Here is a 19,525-nt window from a genome sequence, read left to right as displayed (position 1 = left end):
CTGTCAGCTGAGATTTTGTTCTCTTTTTTACCTCAGGCAGGAGACCGTCTGATCTCCTACTTCTCTATGCACTAGATAATTTTAGAAAGTTCCTCCCTTGCAAAGCGCAGCCTCAGAAGCGGGAGAGCGGGAACACCTGGGGCTGAGGCAGCTTCGCGGACGCCATCTCCCCCTGCTCTTCCGTCCCTCATGATCTCCCTGCTCCATCTCCCTCCTCCTCCTCCGTTCTCCGTAATCGCCCTGCTGCTCCGTCTCCCCTCTCCCTGCCCCCGAAGCGAGGAGCCGGAGCGCCCGAGACACAGCCGCTTTCCGGGTGCCACCTTCCCGCTACGCGCCTCTGAGGGGGGGGCGGTGGCGGCGGCGCCTCAGGGCGGGGCTGAGGGGAGGCGGGAAAGGGCGCGCGCCCCGCCCCCCCCGCGCTGAGGGCCGTGAGGAGGCGGCCGCCGCGGGAGTCCCTTGTCCCGGCCCTGCCCCGGTCCCCGCCCCGGGTTTCCCCGCGGGAAGACGGCGTCCAGCCACGTTCTCCTCCTCCTCCTCCTGCTGCTGCGGAAGTGCCCGGCTGGGAAGTTTGCGGCCGGCGGCGGGGGGAGGCCGAGGGGGCTCTGTGGAAGTGGGTGAGGGGGAGCGGGCTGAGGGGCATCGCCCCGTCCCTGTTCCGTGCCTGTGGGCAAAGCACACAGAGGGGTATTGTACCTGCCGGTAACTATTTTTCAACAAACTCTCTTTCGTTTTCTGCTCGCTCAAGGTACGATGCCGCCCAAAGGTCCCGGCGGAGGCAAGCTGCCAGTCCCGCTCCCTAAAGACATGATCCTGAAAGACACCGAAGGAAAAACCTGGAGGCTGGGCAGTCAGATCGGCCAGGGAGGATTTGGCTTGATCTATTTAGGTAAAATACCACTGATAATTAAGACGGTGACTTGCAAATTGCTTTGTAACTTTCTGAGCTGGATAAGGCAGTAACTTTAAAAAAAGTTACTCTTGTTTACATGCCGGTGGTGATCCTTGTCCAGGAGTGGTTTTCTGAGCTGGTGTTCCCGTTCCATTCCTGCTCACGATGCAGCGTGTTCTCCATGGCCTGTCCAGCTCATTTTGCTGGATACTAATGCACTTTTCTGTGGATCTTGAGTGGGGGGGCAGCCAAGGTGCCACTGTGTCAAAGACCACCGAAGAGCACTGCCAGGTGATGCTTTTCAAAGGAAAAGTGCTTTTCTTAGCCACGGTTTTGGCCTTATGCCAGCCTAATGCTCTGTAGCCCTCTTTCAGTTTCTGGTTATTGTAAGTATTATTTTCTGGCCAAGAGTAAATCAGTTTTCATCCAGGAAACAAAACAGTAACAGTACTTAGCTGGGTGCTGCCTCTGAATTCACGTCTTTTCAGCAGAGGTGGAAGTGGTGTTCGGTATTTGCTCTGGCCTAGATAAGTTTCTGTGTTTCCTTCAAAAGAAGCTGCTGCATTTCAGTCAGTCTGTGCTCTGTGAGGAGTGAATAGTTCTGAAAGGCAGTTTGTAAAGCATTCTGGGTCACTGCAGAGGGTGTAATGTATGTTAGTGTTGCTGGGCTCTGTGAAAGAGCAAATCCTGTGTTCAAGGCAATATGAGCTCGGGTGGTTTGGTTTTTCTTTTTTTCATGGCACAAAGTGTCTGGTTGGAACTAAACTGAGCTTGTATTGAGGAGTAAAGAATTATCTAGAAGCAGTTTACTACATTGTCTCTGGAGCCTAACATGATCTTTTTAAGTTAGAGTAGTATTAACTCTGGAATATTAAGGCATAAAACTTAAGCAAGTCGTTCCTATACACAGACCAGCTTCCTTTGATGCAGAAATCAGCTATACATCCAGTAGCAGTACATCCAAGAGCTTCCTGTAGTGAAGTTTCTGGTTTGGTTTTCTCTGGAATTTCAGTAGTTCACACTATTCCTCACTGCTCTGCAGACAGAACCAGTGATAGGTGGTTTCAGCAATGATAGGGGTTTCAGCTAACTGCAGATACAGAGGAGTGGAAGGGTAGGACACGTATTGGAGTATTTACCTTCTTTTTCCTTTTGATATATCTTAGTATTATGATACGTCCTTTTGATATATCTTATTACCTTATTATGAACCATTAGTTGGTTACATTTGAGAGATGCTGTGTGTTGGGCACATGAGAGATGTTACCATGAGAAAATAGACCTTAGCATGAGCTAAAAAGTGAAGGTATCTCTGGGTACTGCCATTCAAAGGTAAAGGACAGGAAGATGGGAACCTGCAGAAGTCTCCCACAGACAGAAGGGTGTGAGGGAGCTGGGGATGGAGTGCAGAAAGCAAGGCTGTAGTGGGAGTAGCTCTCCAAGTGTAAGACAAGTAATGTTGTGTTCCTGAATCACTCAGAATACAACTCTGTCATTTCCTGCTGCAGCCAAATCACACTGGACCTTGAGGGTGGTTTAGGATGTGGGATTCAGACAGTTCCATGCAGATTTGAGTTTTCTGCCTGATCACAGAGACCACCAAGGTGGTTTCTTATATTGAGGTGTTTGTTGCAGTTTGGCTCCCACTGAACTGAGGTGGAGAGCAGTCAGTGGATTAGAATGAGAATACAATCAGGGACTGTTGGTGTTGCTATTCTCTGTTTTTTTGTAAGTGACAGCATGGCTGAGGAAAGGCAGCTGCCACTTTTGTAGTGGTATTTGTGTGTTCATTTAATCCCTTCTTTCAGGAGGAACAGTGAATGCTACCTGCAGCACTGAACTGAAGGCTCAATTCCCCTTGTAGCTCATCAATTAAAGAGGAAAGGGACATTTATCCCTGAGTATTGACACTGAAGCTTGCTTTTTTTTTTTGTCCACCTCTTGATCTCTGATGTTTTTATATTCAGCAGCTTTTTGGGGGCTTGATGCTACAAAATTCAGCTGTCTTTGAGAACCAAGGGGAGTGAAGTAGATGACAAGTTTTTGAGATTAAGGTACAGGTGCTTGTAGACACCTGTTTTCTCTGAGCTGTTCAGACTTGGGTTTAGAACATCTAGAAAAAGGTGTGAGAGGACCACTGACTTTCAGAGAGGAGCTCACCCAGAAAGAGCTGTAGAGAGGTGGGAGACTGGAGAGTGGAGACAGGTTCGATTGCCTGCCAGGTATGAAGAGCACAGCCCTTTTATGAAAGTAAAGGTTAACTTTGCCAGCTATATCTTTTAATAAGTATTTTTACAGTAGCAGTGTAAAGATTTTGATGTGGTTGTTATAGCTTAATTTCCCATTAAGGGTATTCCATACTCCATTAATCTATAACAATGTTCTTGAGAAATTTTACGGCATCTCTGCAAAATATATTTACTAGGGGTGCATTTTGTGGAAGAAGGTTCTGTTCACTAAATCCAAGCTGCTGAAAGCCATTTACTGACCCTGAGTCCTGGGATGCAAATATAGGGCTTCTGAACTTCTAATTATGTGCATGAAAGTTACCACCATCTTCATGTTCTGTCCTGCCTCACAAATGCTTTCCCTTGTTTTCTGGTTAGTCTTACTCTTTCCAATCTGTGCCAACTTATTTACTTCTTTGTTGACTTGTTCCTTCCCTTGCCTTTTCACTTTGGTCTCAGCCAGAGCAAATCCAACAGCAGAAGGCTTGCAAACACTGATTCCTCCCAGCTAAGGAAAAAGTCACAGAAGCCTATAGAGATGTCCTCTCAAGCGCTGTTTTTGCCATAGCAAGAGCAACGTGGCTCATAAATAGGAATTAACTATGCTATTGTACGTTGGAAGTTTTATTTTTGTGTTACTGGTGCTGATTTTCTCTCAGGCACCTCAGGTAGAGCTGTTATCCCTTTGATAAGGGGAGCAGAGTGAAGAGCAGCTGAGGAAGGCTGTAACATTGGTGCTCTCACAACTGGTTTGTAGCCCTGTGGAGAACAGTGGAAAATGAAGCGAGTTGAGGAGCCTTACGTTCTCTCATTTATCTCTCTGATCACAGCCAGTAATTAACACCAGTCTTTATATAAATTATTCTCTAGTCCTGCTGCAAGCACTCTATTAATGTACAATTTGGACTGAAAATTTAAATGCAGAAAGGTCACACAATGTTTTGTTAAGATTCCTCTGTCACAGTGAGAACTGCTACATACAGCACTATCCACTTGCTGGCTTCTTTCTCATGGAAAGGGATGGTTCTGAAAAACAGAAATTTTTTTTACATTTACGTACAAATGTTTGTTAGATGGTGTCTTTTACAGTAGAACTTAGCACATTGTAAATGTGTTTTAATTTTATGAAGCTCAGGAAAATAAGTATCGATAAAGTCGTCATTGAATTCTGCCCTGCTTGGGGATCAGCATAGCCAGTGCACTATCCTTTTGAATTTTTCCTCACATTTTCAAGGAAGAGGGAAAGAATTTCTTCCTGAGCAGTAAATAGTGATTAAATGGGTGAATATTGTCTTTTAATACTAGCAGTACAGTGAGCCCTGCTAGTGGTGGAGGTAAGGACAAAGTCTGGCGTGGCCTGTTCTTTTAAGCTTGGATCATAGTGCAATCTAACTGTTGGTATTCAGGGAATCAGGCTGAGGTGTGAAAGAGTTTGTTTCTGTTTCAGACTAATTTTCATAGATAATTTGTGTAGTTGTGAGCGGGGGGGTACCTGTGTCGAGGGAAGAGAAGCACTGATGGAAGCGCACTTGGTCCTACTGTTCATTCCTTGGTTTGCTTAGGAATCTGCTTTAGCAATTGGTTCTGGAGAAACAAAGTCCTCCAGGAGTTGCTTAAATTAAAATAATGCAGCAAATGAATTAAAAATGCAGTAAAATGATACTGAAATATAAATACAGCATGATTTTTATTAGTTCAATGGAAAGAAGAATTTTAATTAAGGAAGCCCTATCACTAAAAGCACTAGCAGATAACTCAGGATAGGGATGGATTTTCCTTAACTTCAAGATGTTAAAATGCGTTGTACTTGCAGGTGTGAGTGAACCTTAGCGTGAAAATAAATTTGTTGGTAGACAAACACCCCTTCAGGAAGGGTCTTTTTGTCTAGTCACTGACATTAAACTGTACAAATAGAGATACTGCAAGCACCCTGTTTGTAGGCAAACTAAATTACATGTTTAGCCTGATTTTGCTACTCAGAGGTTACTTAGGGCTGACTGCATGGTACAGGATCTGCACCATCAGTCAAAGAGAAAATACTCCTTACCTTTGCTAGTTCTTGCTGATGAGTGTTTCCTCTGCAATCCTCCCTCTTTCTTTTTTGGTCCTCTGTAAGCTGAAAGTCTTAACTTGGAAAGTGTAATTCATTTTGCACAGTAGTCTAAAGCCTGTTAAAAAGCCTGCAGAGATCATTACTGTTACACTGTAGAGTTCTGCCACATCATGTGTTGGGGATTCTCTTTCCATATATTCTGAGTAATGCTGGGGGTCGGGAGAGCAAAAAACTTTATTTTTTATTTATTTTCAGTGGGGGATGTAGGAGGAGCTTTGGAGGACGGCTAAGGTACCTGTTGCCTTGCAGAGGGCACTCCTTCAGTTGTCTTTGGCACCTGTACCCTACTGAAACTGGCATTGTATCTTCTAAGTGGGCACCATGTCAGACCAGCAGATGGGCTGCAGCAGAATCTTGCCAGAAAACAGTTTGTGCATCAAGTTTTAAATATTAGAGGCCTGGGCTCCCATCTGAGAGTGCTGTAAGAGCAGGCCATGCAAAGCTTTTCTGCCTGGGGTTAAAGGATGTGTCATCCTTATTCCAGCTTAGCGTAATTAACTTTGAAAGTCAAACAATTAGCTTCCATTGCTGTGGAATACAAAAACTTTGGCTCTGGTGAGCCACGATTAAGGTTTCACGGAAACATGAGTAAGAAATGTAGTGAAATTTCCTACCTGTTCTTAAGTTGGAGGCATTTGGAGTTACCTGCGAAGCAGTGGAGCAGTTGAACACTATTTTGTCCCAAAATCAGTTTGGTTTGGTCTGGTGGAAGATGGGCCTTATGGAGGGTTATGTACCTGTTATCTGTATAAAACCCCTCTACATTCTTAGAGCTACTTGGAAGAAGAATCTAGAATAAAACCTGTTCAAATATACTGCTCAGAAAAGTCTGTCCAGGAAATGATGCTGCATCTATAAAGTAATTAGAAGCAGATTGTCCTTTGGCTGCATCAAAAGTGGAGTGTGAACACCCTTCAAACACTGAATGTTTCAGTTTTTGGGAAATAATTGGATATTGCAGTGGGAGGGGGAGGCAATGTGCTTTGTTTGCCTGTAAACATTTGCCTTAGCACCTTCCTGATGTAGGAAATGGTTGAAGTTGTGTTTAATAGCAAATGCTACTTTTTATTTACTTGTGTACATTTTGTTTTCAGTAGTTCTATTGCTGCAGCTTGGATCCTTTTTTTATTGCTAGATGCTCTGAGCAACATTTCTCCCATTTGTTACCCATTGTATTTAACAGGTCTTGCCTTGACTTAAACAGGGTCAGAACTTTTCCAGCTTTTTTTATAGGTAGCCTGTGACCTCAAAAATGTGATATTTTTGAGATTAGTTTTGATTTCTGCAAAAACTAAGTTGATACATCACTTTTCAGGATTAGCTAATGAGTGGAACAAAGCAAAAATAAAACAGTAGCAGCTAAAGAACTTCTGAAAATACTTTTATTCATGTTTCCCAAACAAATATATCCTCAAAATATCCAGCAGTGGCAAAGACACCAGCTGTGGACAGGAACAGGGATGTTCTTCCAAACTGCCAAATTAATGCTGTTTTCTTTTCCACTGTGTAAACTTTGTCAACAAAACTGGTTCTGTGAGAGCCATTGAAAATATTTCACCATATTCCAAATGTGGCTGCCACAAATTAACTGCTAAAACTACAACAAGCACGTTTGAACTGGCAAAGGGAATTGGCACGTTCCTCTGTCAGGCTGCAGTTGTGCTGTGTGGTTGTAGGAAATGGCAGTTCAGCCACAAACACCCTTTTGTTACCATGGCTTGTTAACATTTAGAGAGCTCCTTTAATTAAAGTGGTGGCACTCAGCAACAAAAGGGATGAAATTCATGGTTAAAGTGGATGATGAGTCCTTAACTGCTGTGCTGGGTGAAACCAGGGAATTCTGGACATGGTAAGGTAAGTTACCTGTGCAGGCACCGCACTTGGAAATTATGGCCTAGGATGTGAATCTTACTGCACTGCTTCATTTCAGAGGGCATTTTGAAGCTGTGTGCTCCTCACTGGTATGGTAGCTGTGACTGTGGGATGAAGGGGAGGAAGGGAAAGCAGAGCTGTGCCCTTTGCCCTCTGCAAATGTTTTGTGAGACTCCTCTTGGCACGAGGTGAAAACTGCCACAGCCTGCTCCCCAGCTTCATCCTGCACCAGCGCTCCCAGTTATGCAGCCAATGGTTTTGGTTGTGTGCCTGCATCAACACCCCCCTCCCCAAATATCAGGAGTTGTGCATCTCTAGTTGGTAAAAGCAGCATAACCTGGGAACTCATACCCTTGTTATGCTATTTTAAGGTTTTTTTGCAAACATAATCTCACCATATAGTGCTCCTGGTACTCTCTGTGAGTACTTATCTGCCATCAGAGACCTCCTGCCTATCAGCAGTGCTCTCCTGCAGAGTCTCTGCTCACTGTCCTGCAGTCTAGCATTTAACTGATTGTAATATTATAAATAGCCATGTGCTACCACACAGAACGAGGCTAGCACATGGCTAATTACGAGTATACAGTAATTAACTATGAGCTAAACTCGCAGGAGAGTATGTGGTGGTGGTCTATGAGGTATGTAATCAGACTGTTTGTTAAACCTTGGGAGCCTTTCCAGTCTGTTAAGTAGCTATACATAGTAATGAGACAATTTTTAAAAAACCATTTATGTTTATTTATGGACAAAAAAATTGTCTTTTTTCTGAGCTGCGACTGGAGTATTGCTGGTAGAGATCTGAATGGTAATTAAAGTGATGTAACAAAAGGTGCACATAAAACTTCTGCTTATCTGTATGGATGAGACTGATTGTCCCAGCATTACCTGTGTAAGAAGTTCGTGTTATTCACTGGGACTGATGTGCCTTGTTCCATGTATGTGCCATAAAACGAATACCTTTTCTTCTTTTGTAGTCTTGATTGTAACTCGTTTTGTGGGGCACCTGTTTCAGTATCTTGTTGAGCTTTGATTTTTCTCCCTTTTCACTTTGTAACCATTGCCAGTTACGTTTGGGTTTATTTTCCTTCAGGATGTTCTTTCGGTGTGACTCCAAAAGCATCCAAGCCAGCACAGTGTAAGAGCCACAGGGGCGAAGCCCTTTCGCTGGGCTACCTGCTGTTAATTGCTCTTCATTACCCTGACAGCTGTTACTGTGTTCCAGATTATCATGAATGAGGCCTCTCTTTATAAAATGTCAAGAAGTCTACAGGGAAGTTAGATCAGACTCTTTCAAATACATTTAAATTTGATACTTCTCTACACCTATCAACCCCCTCTATTCAGTAACTTGGTATTGAATTACATTTTCTTATCCAGAGGTTCTTTTCTGATCTCTGCTAGTAAAGGGAGCACATAAAATTCTGTTTGGGTAATGTTGTTGAATGCAGTGAAAACATATGGGATGTTCTCCTTTCAACTAATGTCTTCTATTAACACATATTCTATATGTGGCAGAGAAAAATAAAAGACATAAACGCCCGTGCCTTAATTCCCACTTCAGTACAACAATATGGTAAGAATCTCGAAGTGTACCAAAATTTCCCTTCTAGTAGTTTTGTGTTCTGAATGTGACTGTTACTTGTGTGAGTTTATGGATAGTTCTTCACACCTTCCAGAGCTACTGTTTTAATATTTAAATTTTATTTTAATGTGTTATTGGCACAGCAGCATTCACATGGGGAAGTGTCAGTGGGGAGCCTGTGGGTGTTTGGGGTATGTACACTGCCAGATTCAACCCACATGCTGAACAGAATTGAAGGAAGATGGCAGCTGAAGGAGTCTGTTCATTGTAAAAGTATTTTTATGCCCTGACCATCAAAAAAAGTAAGCTTGGATGGTTTGATTAGATCCAAGTTTACTTGATTTTTATTATGTGGATAAAAGTGGTCTATTTTTGTGTGTGCTGATGGTTGAAGTGTTTCACACCTGGACTGTTGTTGGTATTTGATCATTATCAGAAGTTTGAAAGGGACACTTATTTCCTAGGAACTGTATTCTTTTTACCTTTTTTCAGTGATGATTCTGAAAGATGATTTAGTCTCATTAAATTTTAATCCCAGTGTAGCTCCATGTAGCTTCAGTAGTATCAGAGAGAGCTGATAGTTCTCTCAGGGTCAGAAGAAAATAGGATTGCATTGTCTGTGCACAGAGGTTCTGTCTCCTGGGCTGTAATTGGCACATGTGGTCAATTATTGTTTTGAAATCTCTACTTGCACTGAGAGGCACAATCCCTCAGCTCCCCTTTAGGCAGGTGGTGGCTGTGCTATCCCTAACTTAGGCCAGTGTCTAAATAGTGCCAGAATAGAAATCAAGTTCTAGGGCCAAATTAATTGTAATAGAGGAAAGCAGACAATCCTGTCTAGAGGCATAATGTAGGTCAGAACTTTTAAGTGGTGTCTTTGTCACGACAGTAGATTGACAGCAACCAAATACAGTGGTTTTCCAATTGGCTGGAATGACTTAAACAGCATCTGTCCTAATGGAATAGCTCATTGTGGTGCAAACGTGCACTGAGGACATCCTGCTTACTCCTTAATGAACATGCAGGGGGAGGCTTCTGAAAACGTGGCTTAAAATTGCTTCTCTACTTGTTGATTAAAACTTCTGTGTGTGTTGCTTTTGTTTTATATTTCTTTGAGCTTGGCGAAGCTCTGACCTTTAAAAGCAGGAATTCAGACTATCTTTCGTTGTGTATTTTTTGGTTGCCTGACTCAGTGTTAACACAGTCTTTATTTGCAGTTGCATTTTGCTGCATACAGCTTGATCTCCATCTCTTTGCAGCATCCTCTCAAACTCAGGTTCCTGTAGAAGATGATGCAGTGCACGTCATTAAAGTGGTAATGTGTAGATCTCATTTCTAAATTATTGACTTGCATGCAGTTCTTCCTCTAAATTATCTATCCTTATTTTCAGCATTGGGTCTCTATTGCATGCTTGTGGCTTTTGGTTCTTTGGGTTTTTTATATCCTTTCCCTGCTTGGGGATATATTTGGCATTTCCATGACACACATTTTTCCCTTGATTACAGCCCCTCAATGGTTTAGTAAGGAAAATTAGACTATGACCTGAAACACACCTGATCTATGATATTTCTGAAAATAGTGTCTTAAATAGTATCTAAAAGAATCTGTGTTGTTTATGAAAATGCATTGCCAAGCAACTTTTCTTTTTAGCTACCTACTAAAATTAAATTTCAGGTGACATGGAATATGTGAGATGGGGAAAAAAGGGTTTAATTCTCTTGGTATTTCTTACATGCTTTTCTTAAGAAACTGTTGTCTTTCAATGCCTTTTATGGTACCAGTTTTATTTCTTTCTCAACAGGAATATCTTGAAAATGGCCCCTTATTTTCTGAGCTGAAGTTTTACCAGAGGGCTGCAAAACAAGAGCATAGTAAGTAATGTCTCAACTCTGATTCGGGTAGATGTAAGGACAAGTTTGGGTTTAACTACTTCTGTTAAGAACTGTTGCTTTAGAGCTTGAAAGCCAGCTCATTTATATACCCTGAACCAGTCCCAGTTGGTGCTGTGGTAATTCTGGATAGCTGTAGGATAGGTTTTGTTACTTGGGTGTTGTCCTTGTCCTTCCTGATCAGGAGGGAGACCAGAAGCCAAACAGCCAGAACAGGGCCCCATTTACTGTGTGCACAGCAATGAATGGACTCCAGAGACAGGCCAGCCTTAGGACAGAGAAAACACCCCAGACCTGGAGTTCTCAGCTGCCTTTAACCCAATGTTATGTTCTTCTTACTATTACAGTAAGAAAATGGATGAATCTCAAAAAAATAAGGTGTTTAGGAATTCCAGTGTTTTGGGGATCAGGCCTGGCTGAGTACAAGGGAAAAAGGTAATAAGATGAATGGTAATTAAGCCTCAATTTGACTGATGACCCATTTTCAAAAATGGAGATGAAGTCTTTTCAATCTGACACAAACTTGCAGTCATGTCTTAAAGGATTCCTCCCTTTTCCATATTCCTGATAGCTACAGGTTCATGGTCATGGAGAGACTGGGGCAAGACCTTCAAAGAATCTTTGAAGATTGTGGAAGCAGATTTAAGAAGGAGATTGTTCTGCAACTTGGGGCACGAATGGTACGCACAGAGAGAGGAAATTACTGTGGCTCAAATTTGCAGAGTTCAGCTAGAGAATTATCTTGCTAATACATCCTTTAGGTGGCTGCTGAGCTTAGAATTAAACGTGTAAATGCTATGTATTTTCTTACTTCTCTGGGTTTTTTTAGAAAAAAACAGTGTTGAGACCCCCTATAGACTGAAATTTGGTCAAACCAATTCTTTTCCTAATAGGTTAAAACACAGACCATCCACTTCAACGTGTATGTCTAGACTGAGATGCGTAAGCCTATTCTCATGTTTCAACATGTATTGATTTTTTTTTTCCAGTGTCTGAAGGGTATTGTATTAGACATCCATATTTGTCAAAGTTCACAACTGCATGCCTGAATGCCAAATTTTCAGTGTGTTTGCTGAACACACTGATCATACAGGCCAGGATTTGGCCAGTCTGCAAATACCAGTTTTGTTTTCAAATGGGTGTAGACTGGCACATTCCAACAGAAGATTACATATGTGCTCCTTTGTAACATGGTTTGTGTTGTGAAATACTGCTATTGCTGAGCAGAGGTACACAGAAAATGGAGTAGAGGCAATGGTCTTTAAGTTCTTCTAATGGTCTTCTTTAAGAGAAGAGGAACTCTTAGACTGGATGCATCCAAAGCATCCTTTTAATCTAAACAATAATATTTTTTAAAAAATGAAGGGCTTTCATAGTCACGTAATTGATAAACTTGTAATACTCTTTGTGCTCTCCCAAGGTCAGGATTGGGTTGTTGTTTATATGAGTTGCCAAGTGCAAATGTGTTTTTTACTAATAATTAGAGCTATTTGTGCCTCAGTAAGGAGCTGGAGGTGTTGATGCAGGGGGGGGTTGTGACATGAAATGCATGCCATGTAATAACTGGCTGGATTAAATTTATGCCAGACCTTTAGAACTGATTGAATCTGATGTTTCTAAGTGTTTCTTGGTGTTCTCATCATCTCCTCTGGTGTTTATAAAGTCCTGGTTTCATTTTTGCTCTGTGATTTAGAAGCTGGTACTCACAGGCAGTTGGGATATCTCATGCAAAGTATGGCTTGTTCATGCTCTGCCATCATTAGTCCAAGCCAAATGTGTCAGCTCAGTCTGTGTAGCCCTTGATTCCCCTGTCCAACTGAGAAATATTTGGTAGCAGGGTTAGGGGCAGAATGGAGAAGATGATGATGTTTTCTGCTCTGTTCTAAACTCTTTCCTAGTTGGATACTTTGGAATACATACATGAAAATGAATATGTCCATGGTGACATTAAAGCAGCAAATCTTCTTCTGGGCTACAGCAATCCACACGAGGTAAGTGTGTTTACTTATCTGCACTTCTACTCTACTGTGTTTATAACCATTGGAAAGTTTTAAGTTAATATGTTCTGCTGCAATAATTCATATATTAAAAGGAGTTTATGCATGAACATTCACATCCCCTCACAACCGATCTGAGAGTGGCTCTGTGGCGCTTAAGGGCTGAGAAAGAAGCAGGACACAGCTATGCTTTGCTGGCTCTCCCTGTGTTCTGCTGACTGGGATACCAGTATGGATGGGTAAACTAATGAAGAGGACCTAATTGCTGCTCTAGGTTATGCCAGTTAAAGGGTATCAGTAAAGATTAAGGATGTGCCCCATTGTATTTTCATTCTTGGAAGTTCTAGATTTCTAGTATTGCCTTGAATTGTTTCCATGCCCTTACTCTCCTGTCCTGCTCATTGTAGTGGATATAACAGGTAAGTAGGATTAAAGTTGCTGTTCTCTAAAGCCAGCCTTGAAATGGAAGTGCTTGGGTGAAATATTTTGAAACAAATCTTTTGGTCCTGCCACATTCCACATGCTCTTCTGATGTCTTTTTTTTCTTTCTTCAGGTAATAAAATCTAAGTATGCTTTTTTAATTGGGAAAAAAAATCCTTTAGGAGAAAAGGACGTCTCCAACTTCACTTAAATATAATTAGCTGTAAGCAATACTTCCTTCAATTGTGGTTTCTCTGCTGCAGTGATAAACAGATCATGCAAAGCAGCTCACTGCCATTGGAGGTGAACCATTCAAGTATATCTGCTCTTTTTAAAAGCTTCAAGTTAAATGGCTGAGTCAAATTTAACTTGTCAGCTTTCTGAAAGACATCATTTAAAAAGCAGCATGGCTGTTTAGGACAACCCTGGGTTTATACAGTGGTAGCAGCTAGTGCTGCACAGTTTATGGTGTTCTGCCGAATCCAGAGGAGGAGGCTTTTTAGAGCCAGGACAATCTGCAACCATTAGCATAACTCAAATGACTTTGCTTTTGTCTTGGCTGTTGTGTATTTTTATGACAGCAAGAAATGCTGCAGTTTTTCACATTGCAATCACTTTGGAAGTGTCCTCTTAGAGTAATCATAAAATGTTCATACTTGTAGCTGACTTGGCATTGGGCAGATAGCTGGGTGATTTTCTGATTTGTTTCCGGTGTTATTTGTATGAAGATTGTGCTGTACTTGTAATTTGCTTTAATGATAGTAAACTCATTGATGGGTTAGAAGTAAGGTACTTGTGAGTTACTGGGTAGATGTTTTAGGGTTTATTAAATAAAAGAAATCAATAGGTAGTCCAGTAGCTCCTAACTCAACAGTACAAAGTGTATGTCACTGCTGGGAGACTTTCTGTAGAATTTTGTTTCAGCAAAACTTGTCTTCCACTGCAATTATTCTATAAAACATTTTAAAAAGTTCACATTCTAGTTCAGAAGTGCTAATAGGGAGAATTTCTAATATTTGCTTGCATTTCTATGGTATGAGTTAAACTTTCATTCCTGTAAGTGTGAAGTGTTTGTGCCACCTTTCTCTCTGCCAACACAGTGAATAACTTGATTGTCTTGGTTGTTTTTGTTTTCTTAAAAAAGGTAAAATGATCAACCTAATCTCATATATAGGGAGTGAGAGCATCTAGCCTGTGGCAAACTCCAACTCAGGAATACAAGCCCAGGGCTTCTGTAGCTCCAGGGGGAGTTGGCATAATAAAACTGCCTGACCTAACAAATTCTGTGGTGAGGTTTTTCAGGAATTTTATGCCGGTGGGTTCTTTCTGTTTAGGGTCTAGGATTTTAAGAGAAAATAAATTGTAAGCATTCTAGAATTAAAGAAATTGTTTTTAAAAGAAACCAAAACTCATCTCTTAAAAATAATCTATATCTCTACTCAAGATATAATTCCATATTCTGTTGTGATGAAGAGGAATAAACCTCTGTTCAGAAAAGCCTGTGTACTTTATACTAAACTTTATGGTTTTTGCAACTGCAGAAAGCTAGTGACAAATTTGCACTTAAGAATACACATCAAAAATTACTAAATGACAGGAAAAAATGCAATTTTTGCTGCTGGTCTCTCTCTCTCTCCTGTAAATTAACCTGGTGAATTTACACCACAGCCAATAAATAACAGTCCCCTTTCTGAAAGGGCGTGTGGAATCCATACTGCTATCCCCTACTTCCTGTGGCACAGCAGAGACACAAATAAAGTAAAGGTTCTGTCACTGTGTGACCTCCAAATGATGGTTAGAAATGGGGAGAAGCTCCCAATCGAGTGACCTCAAAGAGCTGCAGATGTGCTCAGCAGGAGGCAGCGAGGCCATTCCCTGAGTTACAGGTCACAGGATCAATTCTGCAGTCAATGTTTCTGAACACGGACCTGCACAGGGACTGACAAAGCAGCAGTGATGGACTGAGGGGAGTGCACAGCCCATGAATCTCACAGAGGCCTCAAAGGAAACTTGAAGTGATCAGACCTATAAATTACAGGTGAAGCACAGTCTCAGGGCTGTGGAGAGTTAAAGATAATTCGGTGCATGGTTCTAACTGTTTGTATCATAAAGCAGAACAAGCAGCATTGATAGAGACTCTGAAAGAAATTCAAATCTATTAATCCCATTTAAATGGTGATACTATTAAGAGGGACAAGTGGTCACAAGACAAGAGTTTAAAATCTGCATTTTAAATAAATTAGGTTTGGGGGAGCACCTCTTCCACACAACCACCTTGTAGTAGTTTTTCCCCATGGATTCTATGGGCAGACTTGCTGCAGTGTTGCAGACTCAAGTCTGTTTGGGTCTTAAAGCTGTAAATTTTAATTGCATTTACACCTCAGTCCTGGTTTTAAGTGTTTCTTAGACAAGGTAGTTACACAATAGAACTCTGACTTGATTATCGGAGATTGAAAAATACAAAATTGTTTCAAAAGATACAGAAATCATGCATTGATCTTATGGAAAAAAGTTGTGTGAAAGCAATTCTGACTTCAAGCTGTTTTTCATTGTGAGATGAATCGTTGTGATTCCTGCTTTTTAGCCCACTGGGACAGACTTGCTGAAGTGCAGATGAATTGAGAAAAATTCAAATATTTTCTGTTCTCCTTCAGGTGTTTTTAGGAAGGCTCCAGTAGGCAGAGATGCCCTGTGCCCCTTCCCCTCTCTCTGTTGGTAACCTGCTTCCCTCCTTCCTTGGCTTTTGTTTGTGAAAGATGCTCTTTCTGTCCCAATTACAAACTTCACACTTCCTGTCCTGAAATGGACCTGAGTCTGCCCTTATCCTTTTTGTAGTCCAGTGTCCAAGCAAACCTGGCAGCACTCTGGCCATTGGCAACCAATCTGCCTCTTATTAGTAGGTATCAACTTACTTATTTACAGGCATGACATAAGCCTAGGAATGGAAACACAAAGAAAATCACTGTACAGTCATCCTTCCAGCAAGGAATCTCCTGCTCTGTCCTTCAAAGATAAAGGAAATACCACAAGAATCCAAAGGGCCAGGCTGATAACTACCCAGCTCAGTGCAATTAAATATCATCATGTGTACAAGTTGTAAGAATTACATGTTTAGGAGATATTTAGCACTTCAGACACCAAGCACTGTGAGGGAGTCATGCACAAAAAGGGAAGAGGATGGCTGAAACTGTGGCTGGCTGCCTGTGCTCACAGGTAATTATTTGTGCCTGTGATAATTCACTTGGCCAAGATGGGCACATTCACATGTGCATGAAATTAAAGGTGAAGACTTCAGAAATCTGGCTCATGGTCTAAACCAAAAGTCTATTAAAAACAGACCATGCCTAGCATTGCAGAGTCTGTGCAGACTGGGATGTGTAAAGAAGAGAAACCTGAACAAAAACACGAGTTAAAATAAGTAGGTGAGTGGGAAGGAGTGCACAGTGTACCACAGCCAAGCCCAGCTGTTCTGGGCTTATGTCCCTGCTGCTCCTTCATCACCCATGGCACCATTTCTTATTCCAGTGTCTTGTTTGTCTTTATTGCTCTGCTCTGTTTTGTTCTTTTTTTTTGTTCTTATTTGTTTTGTTGCTCCTAAGAAAAGAACATGTAGATGAAAACTGCCTTAATTTTTCTCAGTATTCTTTAATATTCGTCTGCTTTTCCCCTTCCCTATACCCTTAAAAAATCCACAACAACTATAAACTCTAAATTAACTACCTCTACCATATTCTGAGCAAATTTGGAAGGGCATGCAGTGTTACATTATCAAAAAGTGACAACTAGCTATAAAGAACTATATATCTTTTTAATGATGAAAGGGTTATAATGAGAATTGATGAAATGAAATTAATGGTAATTTAAAATAACACAGTCATTCTGATAATGGTTGTGGCAAGGTTGTAACAGTGCATTGCTGGTTTTGTACAAGCTGAAGGGGATTGATTGTTGTTGGTGGCCAAGAGGCTGCCATGTTTATGGAAAAAATGTGGTGTGAAAATTAGGGAAGTGATAAATGGCCCAGCTAGAAACAAGCTGAACTGGGACACTCATGGCCAGCTTTTGAGGAAAAGTGCTGTGATCAGATGTTAGGATCACCCTGCGTGAGTGGCTTTAGAAACAGTTGCCTCTTTATTTCCAGGTCTTTCAATCATCAGTCAGTGCAGGATAACTTAAAGCTGCTTCTCACTTCTAGGGGGTTTTCCATATAAATTGAAAACTGCTCTGCTGATACGGCTACTGGAGATATTGTAAGCAAATCCGTTGGTTAAAAATGGACTGCATTAATGGAGCTGCTTAAAACTTAAAAAGAACATAGTTACTGTGATAGGATATGTGGTTTTGGGGTTTTTTTTAACTTACTTCAAGTTTGACTAACAAATATTCCTGGCTACTTTGTAGGTGGCCTGTTGTTGATGTAGTTTGAAAGAGGCTGGGCTGTCACATGGGAGTCTCTATCACATAAACTGGTATGGCCAGCCCAAACCAGAGAGCTGCCAGAGGTGCTGCAGGTCTATTTTTTTTTCCTAACAGTTAAAACCTCATTTTAATGTAAGGCATTGCCTTAATTTTTAAAGGTATTTTATCTTCCTGTCCATGTCAGAGACCTGTAGTCAAGCAAAATCCAAAGTGCACCACTGAGTCTGGGAAGAATGCACCTTCTGGGGTCCTCCCTCCTTGCCAGCCCACAAAGGATCCAGAAGACTCACAAAACTTGGTGTTTAGGGTAGTTTGAGTGAGTTCTCTGACTGACTATGGGCTCAGTTCGGGCAGCGCCAGAGCATCAGGAATACGCTGCAGAACAGATGCAGGAGGAGATCCAAGTGCTCAGCCCAAGCTAGCTGATGCCCTGTCTCAGCTTTTGTAGCCATCCATGCCTCTGGTGTTTAATCTTGTATCCCAGTTTGGCTGGTCTGTCAGGTGAGAAACACCATCGATAATGTTAACAGCCACCCCTGTGCAGGAAGCGAGTGCTGCAGCCCGGCTTACACGCTCCAGATAGGCTCAGATCCTGCAGCAGAAATGGCAAAACCAAGAGACCAGCAATCCCGGGATCTGAAGTTGCCTGGAGCACAAACAGGAATCAGTAGTTCAACAGAATGTGCTCCACAGTAATGCATTAAGTTTTCTTGAGGGTTTTTTGTTTGTTTTTGCCTTTACCAGCAGTGACATAATTAAATTGCAAGTGAGTGCCAGAAAAGTTCATTTTAGACTTTTTCAGTATAAACTGTTTTGTAGCTAAAGAGGAAACTAAACTAAGGTTCGAATAAGATGTTTTTCTTTATCATATAATAAGGTTTAGTAGAAGTGATCTCTGTGCCTTCAGATGATTGAGGTTTTGCCCCAAAAATCTGTGGCTGGAATGGTGAATGTGGCACTATTGCAGTATATGCAATTTAGGCCCAATTTTTTTTCTCTTACGTTGATGTAACTCAGTGTATTTGCTTCAGAGTAGCTGAGAGTGAGTTTGGTTCTGCGTCTTTTAAAAAATGTATTATAAATTCAGGAGTGGTTTACTAGATGGTTTCCTGGGTTGGGAAGAGCTGGTTTGTTTCACTTTGTTTTATCCTACACTTTCAATAGTTTATGTAGGACGTTAGTGACAGTGGCATTCCACAGCGTGGGATTACGGTTGGGCCAGTGCCCAGCAGTCCTGTGGCCACTGTCCCTGGGGCCCTGGAGCCCTGTGTCCAGTCCAGCTGGGGAAAGCTGCTGCCTCTTCCTCTGGTTTTGAAGCTGCACAGTAGAATTGAATTTGAAGAGTCTCAGCTGCTGGAAAATCCAAACAGGGGGATGTGTGTGTGCCTGCTTAAGTTGGGGGAGGAAGGGGTCCCATAAGCAACGTGGGACTGCATAAAAGGCGTATTGCAGTTTATGATGTCTGGATGCCCACCTGGAGAGCAGAGAGCTCAGGAACAAAATAAAATGACTGAAATTCTGCTCGACTCTGAAATAAGATAAGAGTATAGTAGTGGAAGGATTTAAATGGGGAGGGCAGCTGTTATAGCCCCCAGTTGTACATATTTTATCCTGAGGCACCATTTGGTTTAATAAAATTTAGATCTAAGGCTGTCCTTAACCTATCAGTTTCTTAAGACTTAATTATAAAGGTTATACTTTCAAAGGACAAAAGCATTATTCATTTGTCTGTTCATGTCTTCCAGGTTTATCTTGCAGATTACGGACTTTCCTACAGATATTGTCCCAATGGGAACCACAAACAGTATCAGGAAAATCCTAGGAAGGGCCATAATGGGACAATAGAGTTTACCAGCATAGATGCCCACAAGGGAGTAGGTAGGTTTCTTTTTTTTATTTCAGATGAGTGATTACAGAATGAGTAATCAGGCTGTGAGAGCTGCTGTACACAGGAGAAGCAGTGTTGGGGATTGCTCAGCCCCTCGTGGGGTGACCTCCTTGTGTGCCTGGGAATGCTTCCCCAGGGCTGGAGGAAGGGGCAGCATGAGGAACCCTGAGAGGCTCTGCACGCACAGCACTGCAGCCCAGGACACCCTGAGAAGAGCTCAACATCA

The 19,525-nt window shown here is 41.8% G+C and overlaps 1 protein-coding gene across 3 annotated transcripts in view; it reads left to right on the top strand.

The window, feature by feature from the left end:
* The first annotated feature begins 424 nt into the window (after positions 1–424).
* VRK2 (VRK serine/threonine kinase 2) overlaps positions 425–19,525 on the top strand; it is a 37,437-nt gene continuing 18,336 nt past the window's right edge. The window contains exons 1-8 of one of the 3 annotated variants that reach the window (XM_048296337.1): positions 425–610; positions 746–886; positions 9,902–9,999; positions 10,487–10,556; positions 10,922–11,009; positions 11,146–11,254; positions 12,473–12,565; positions 19,157–19,289. In XM_048296337.1, the coding sequence (XP_048152294.1) occupies positions 751–886; positions 9,902–9,999; positions 10,487–10,556; positions 10,922–11,009; positions 11,146–11,254; positions 12,473–12,565; positions 19,157–19,289 (727 nt within the window). In that variant the 5' untranslated portion in view covers positions 425–610; positions 746–750. The remainder of the gene's footprint in view (positions 611–745; positions 887–9,901; positions 10,000–10,486; positions 10,557–10,921; positions 11,010–11,145; positions 11,255–12,472; positions 12,566–19,156; positions 19,290–19,525) is intronic. The other 2 variants (XM_048296335.1, XM_048296336.1) reach the window with 2 other exon arrangements.

Source organism: Corvus hawaiiensis, chromosome 3 (genome assembly GCF_020740725.1).
Source record: "Corvus hawaiiensis isolate bCorHaw1 chromosome 3, bCorHaw1.pri.cur, whole genome shotgun sequence".
Lineage (NCBI taxonomy): Eukaryota > Metazoa > Chordata > Aves > Passeriformes > Corvidae > Corvus > Corvus hawaiiensis.
Note: the sequence above shows the minus strand (reverse complement) of the source record. Positions and strands in the feature narration are given on the sequence as shown.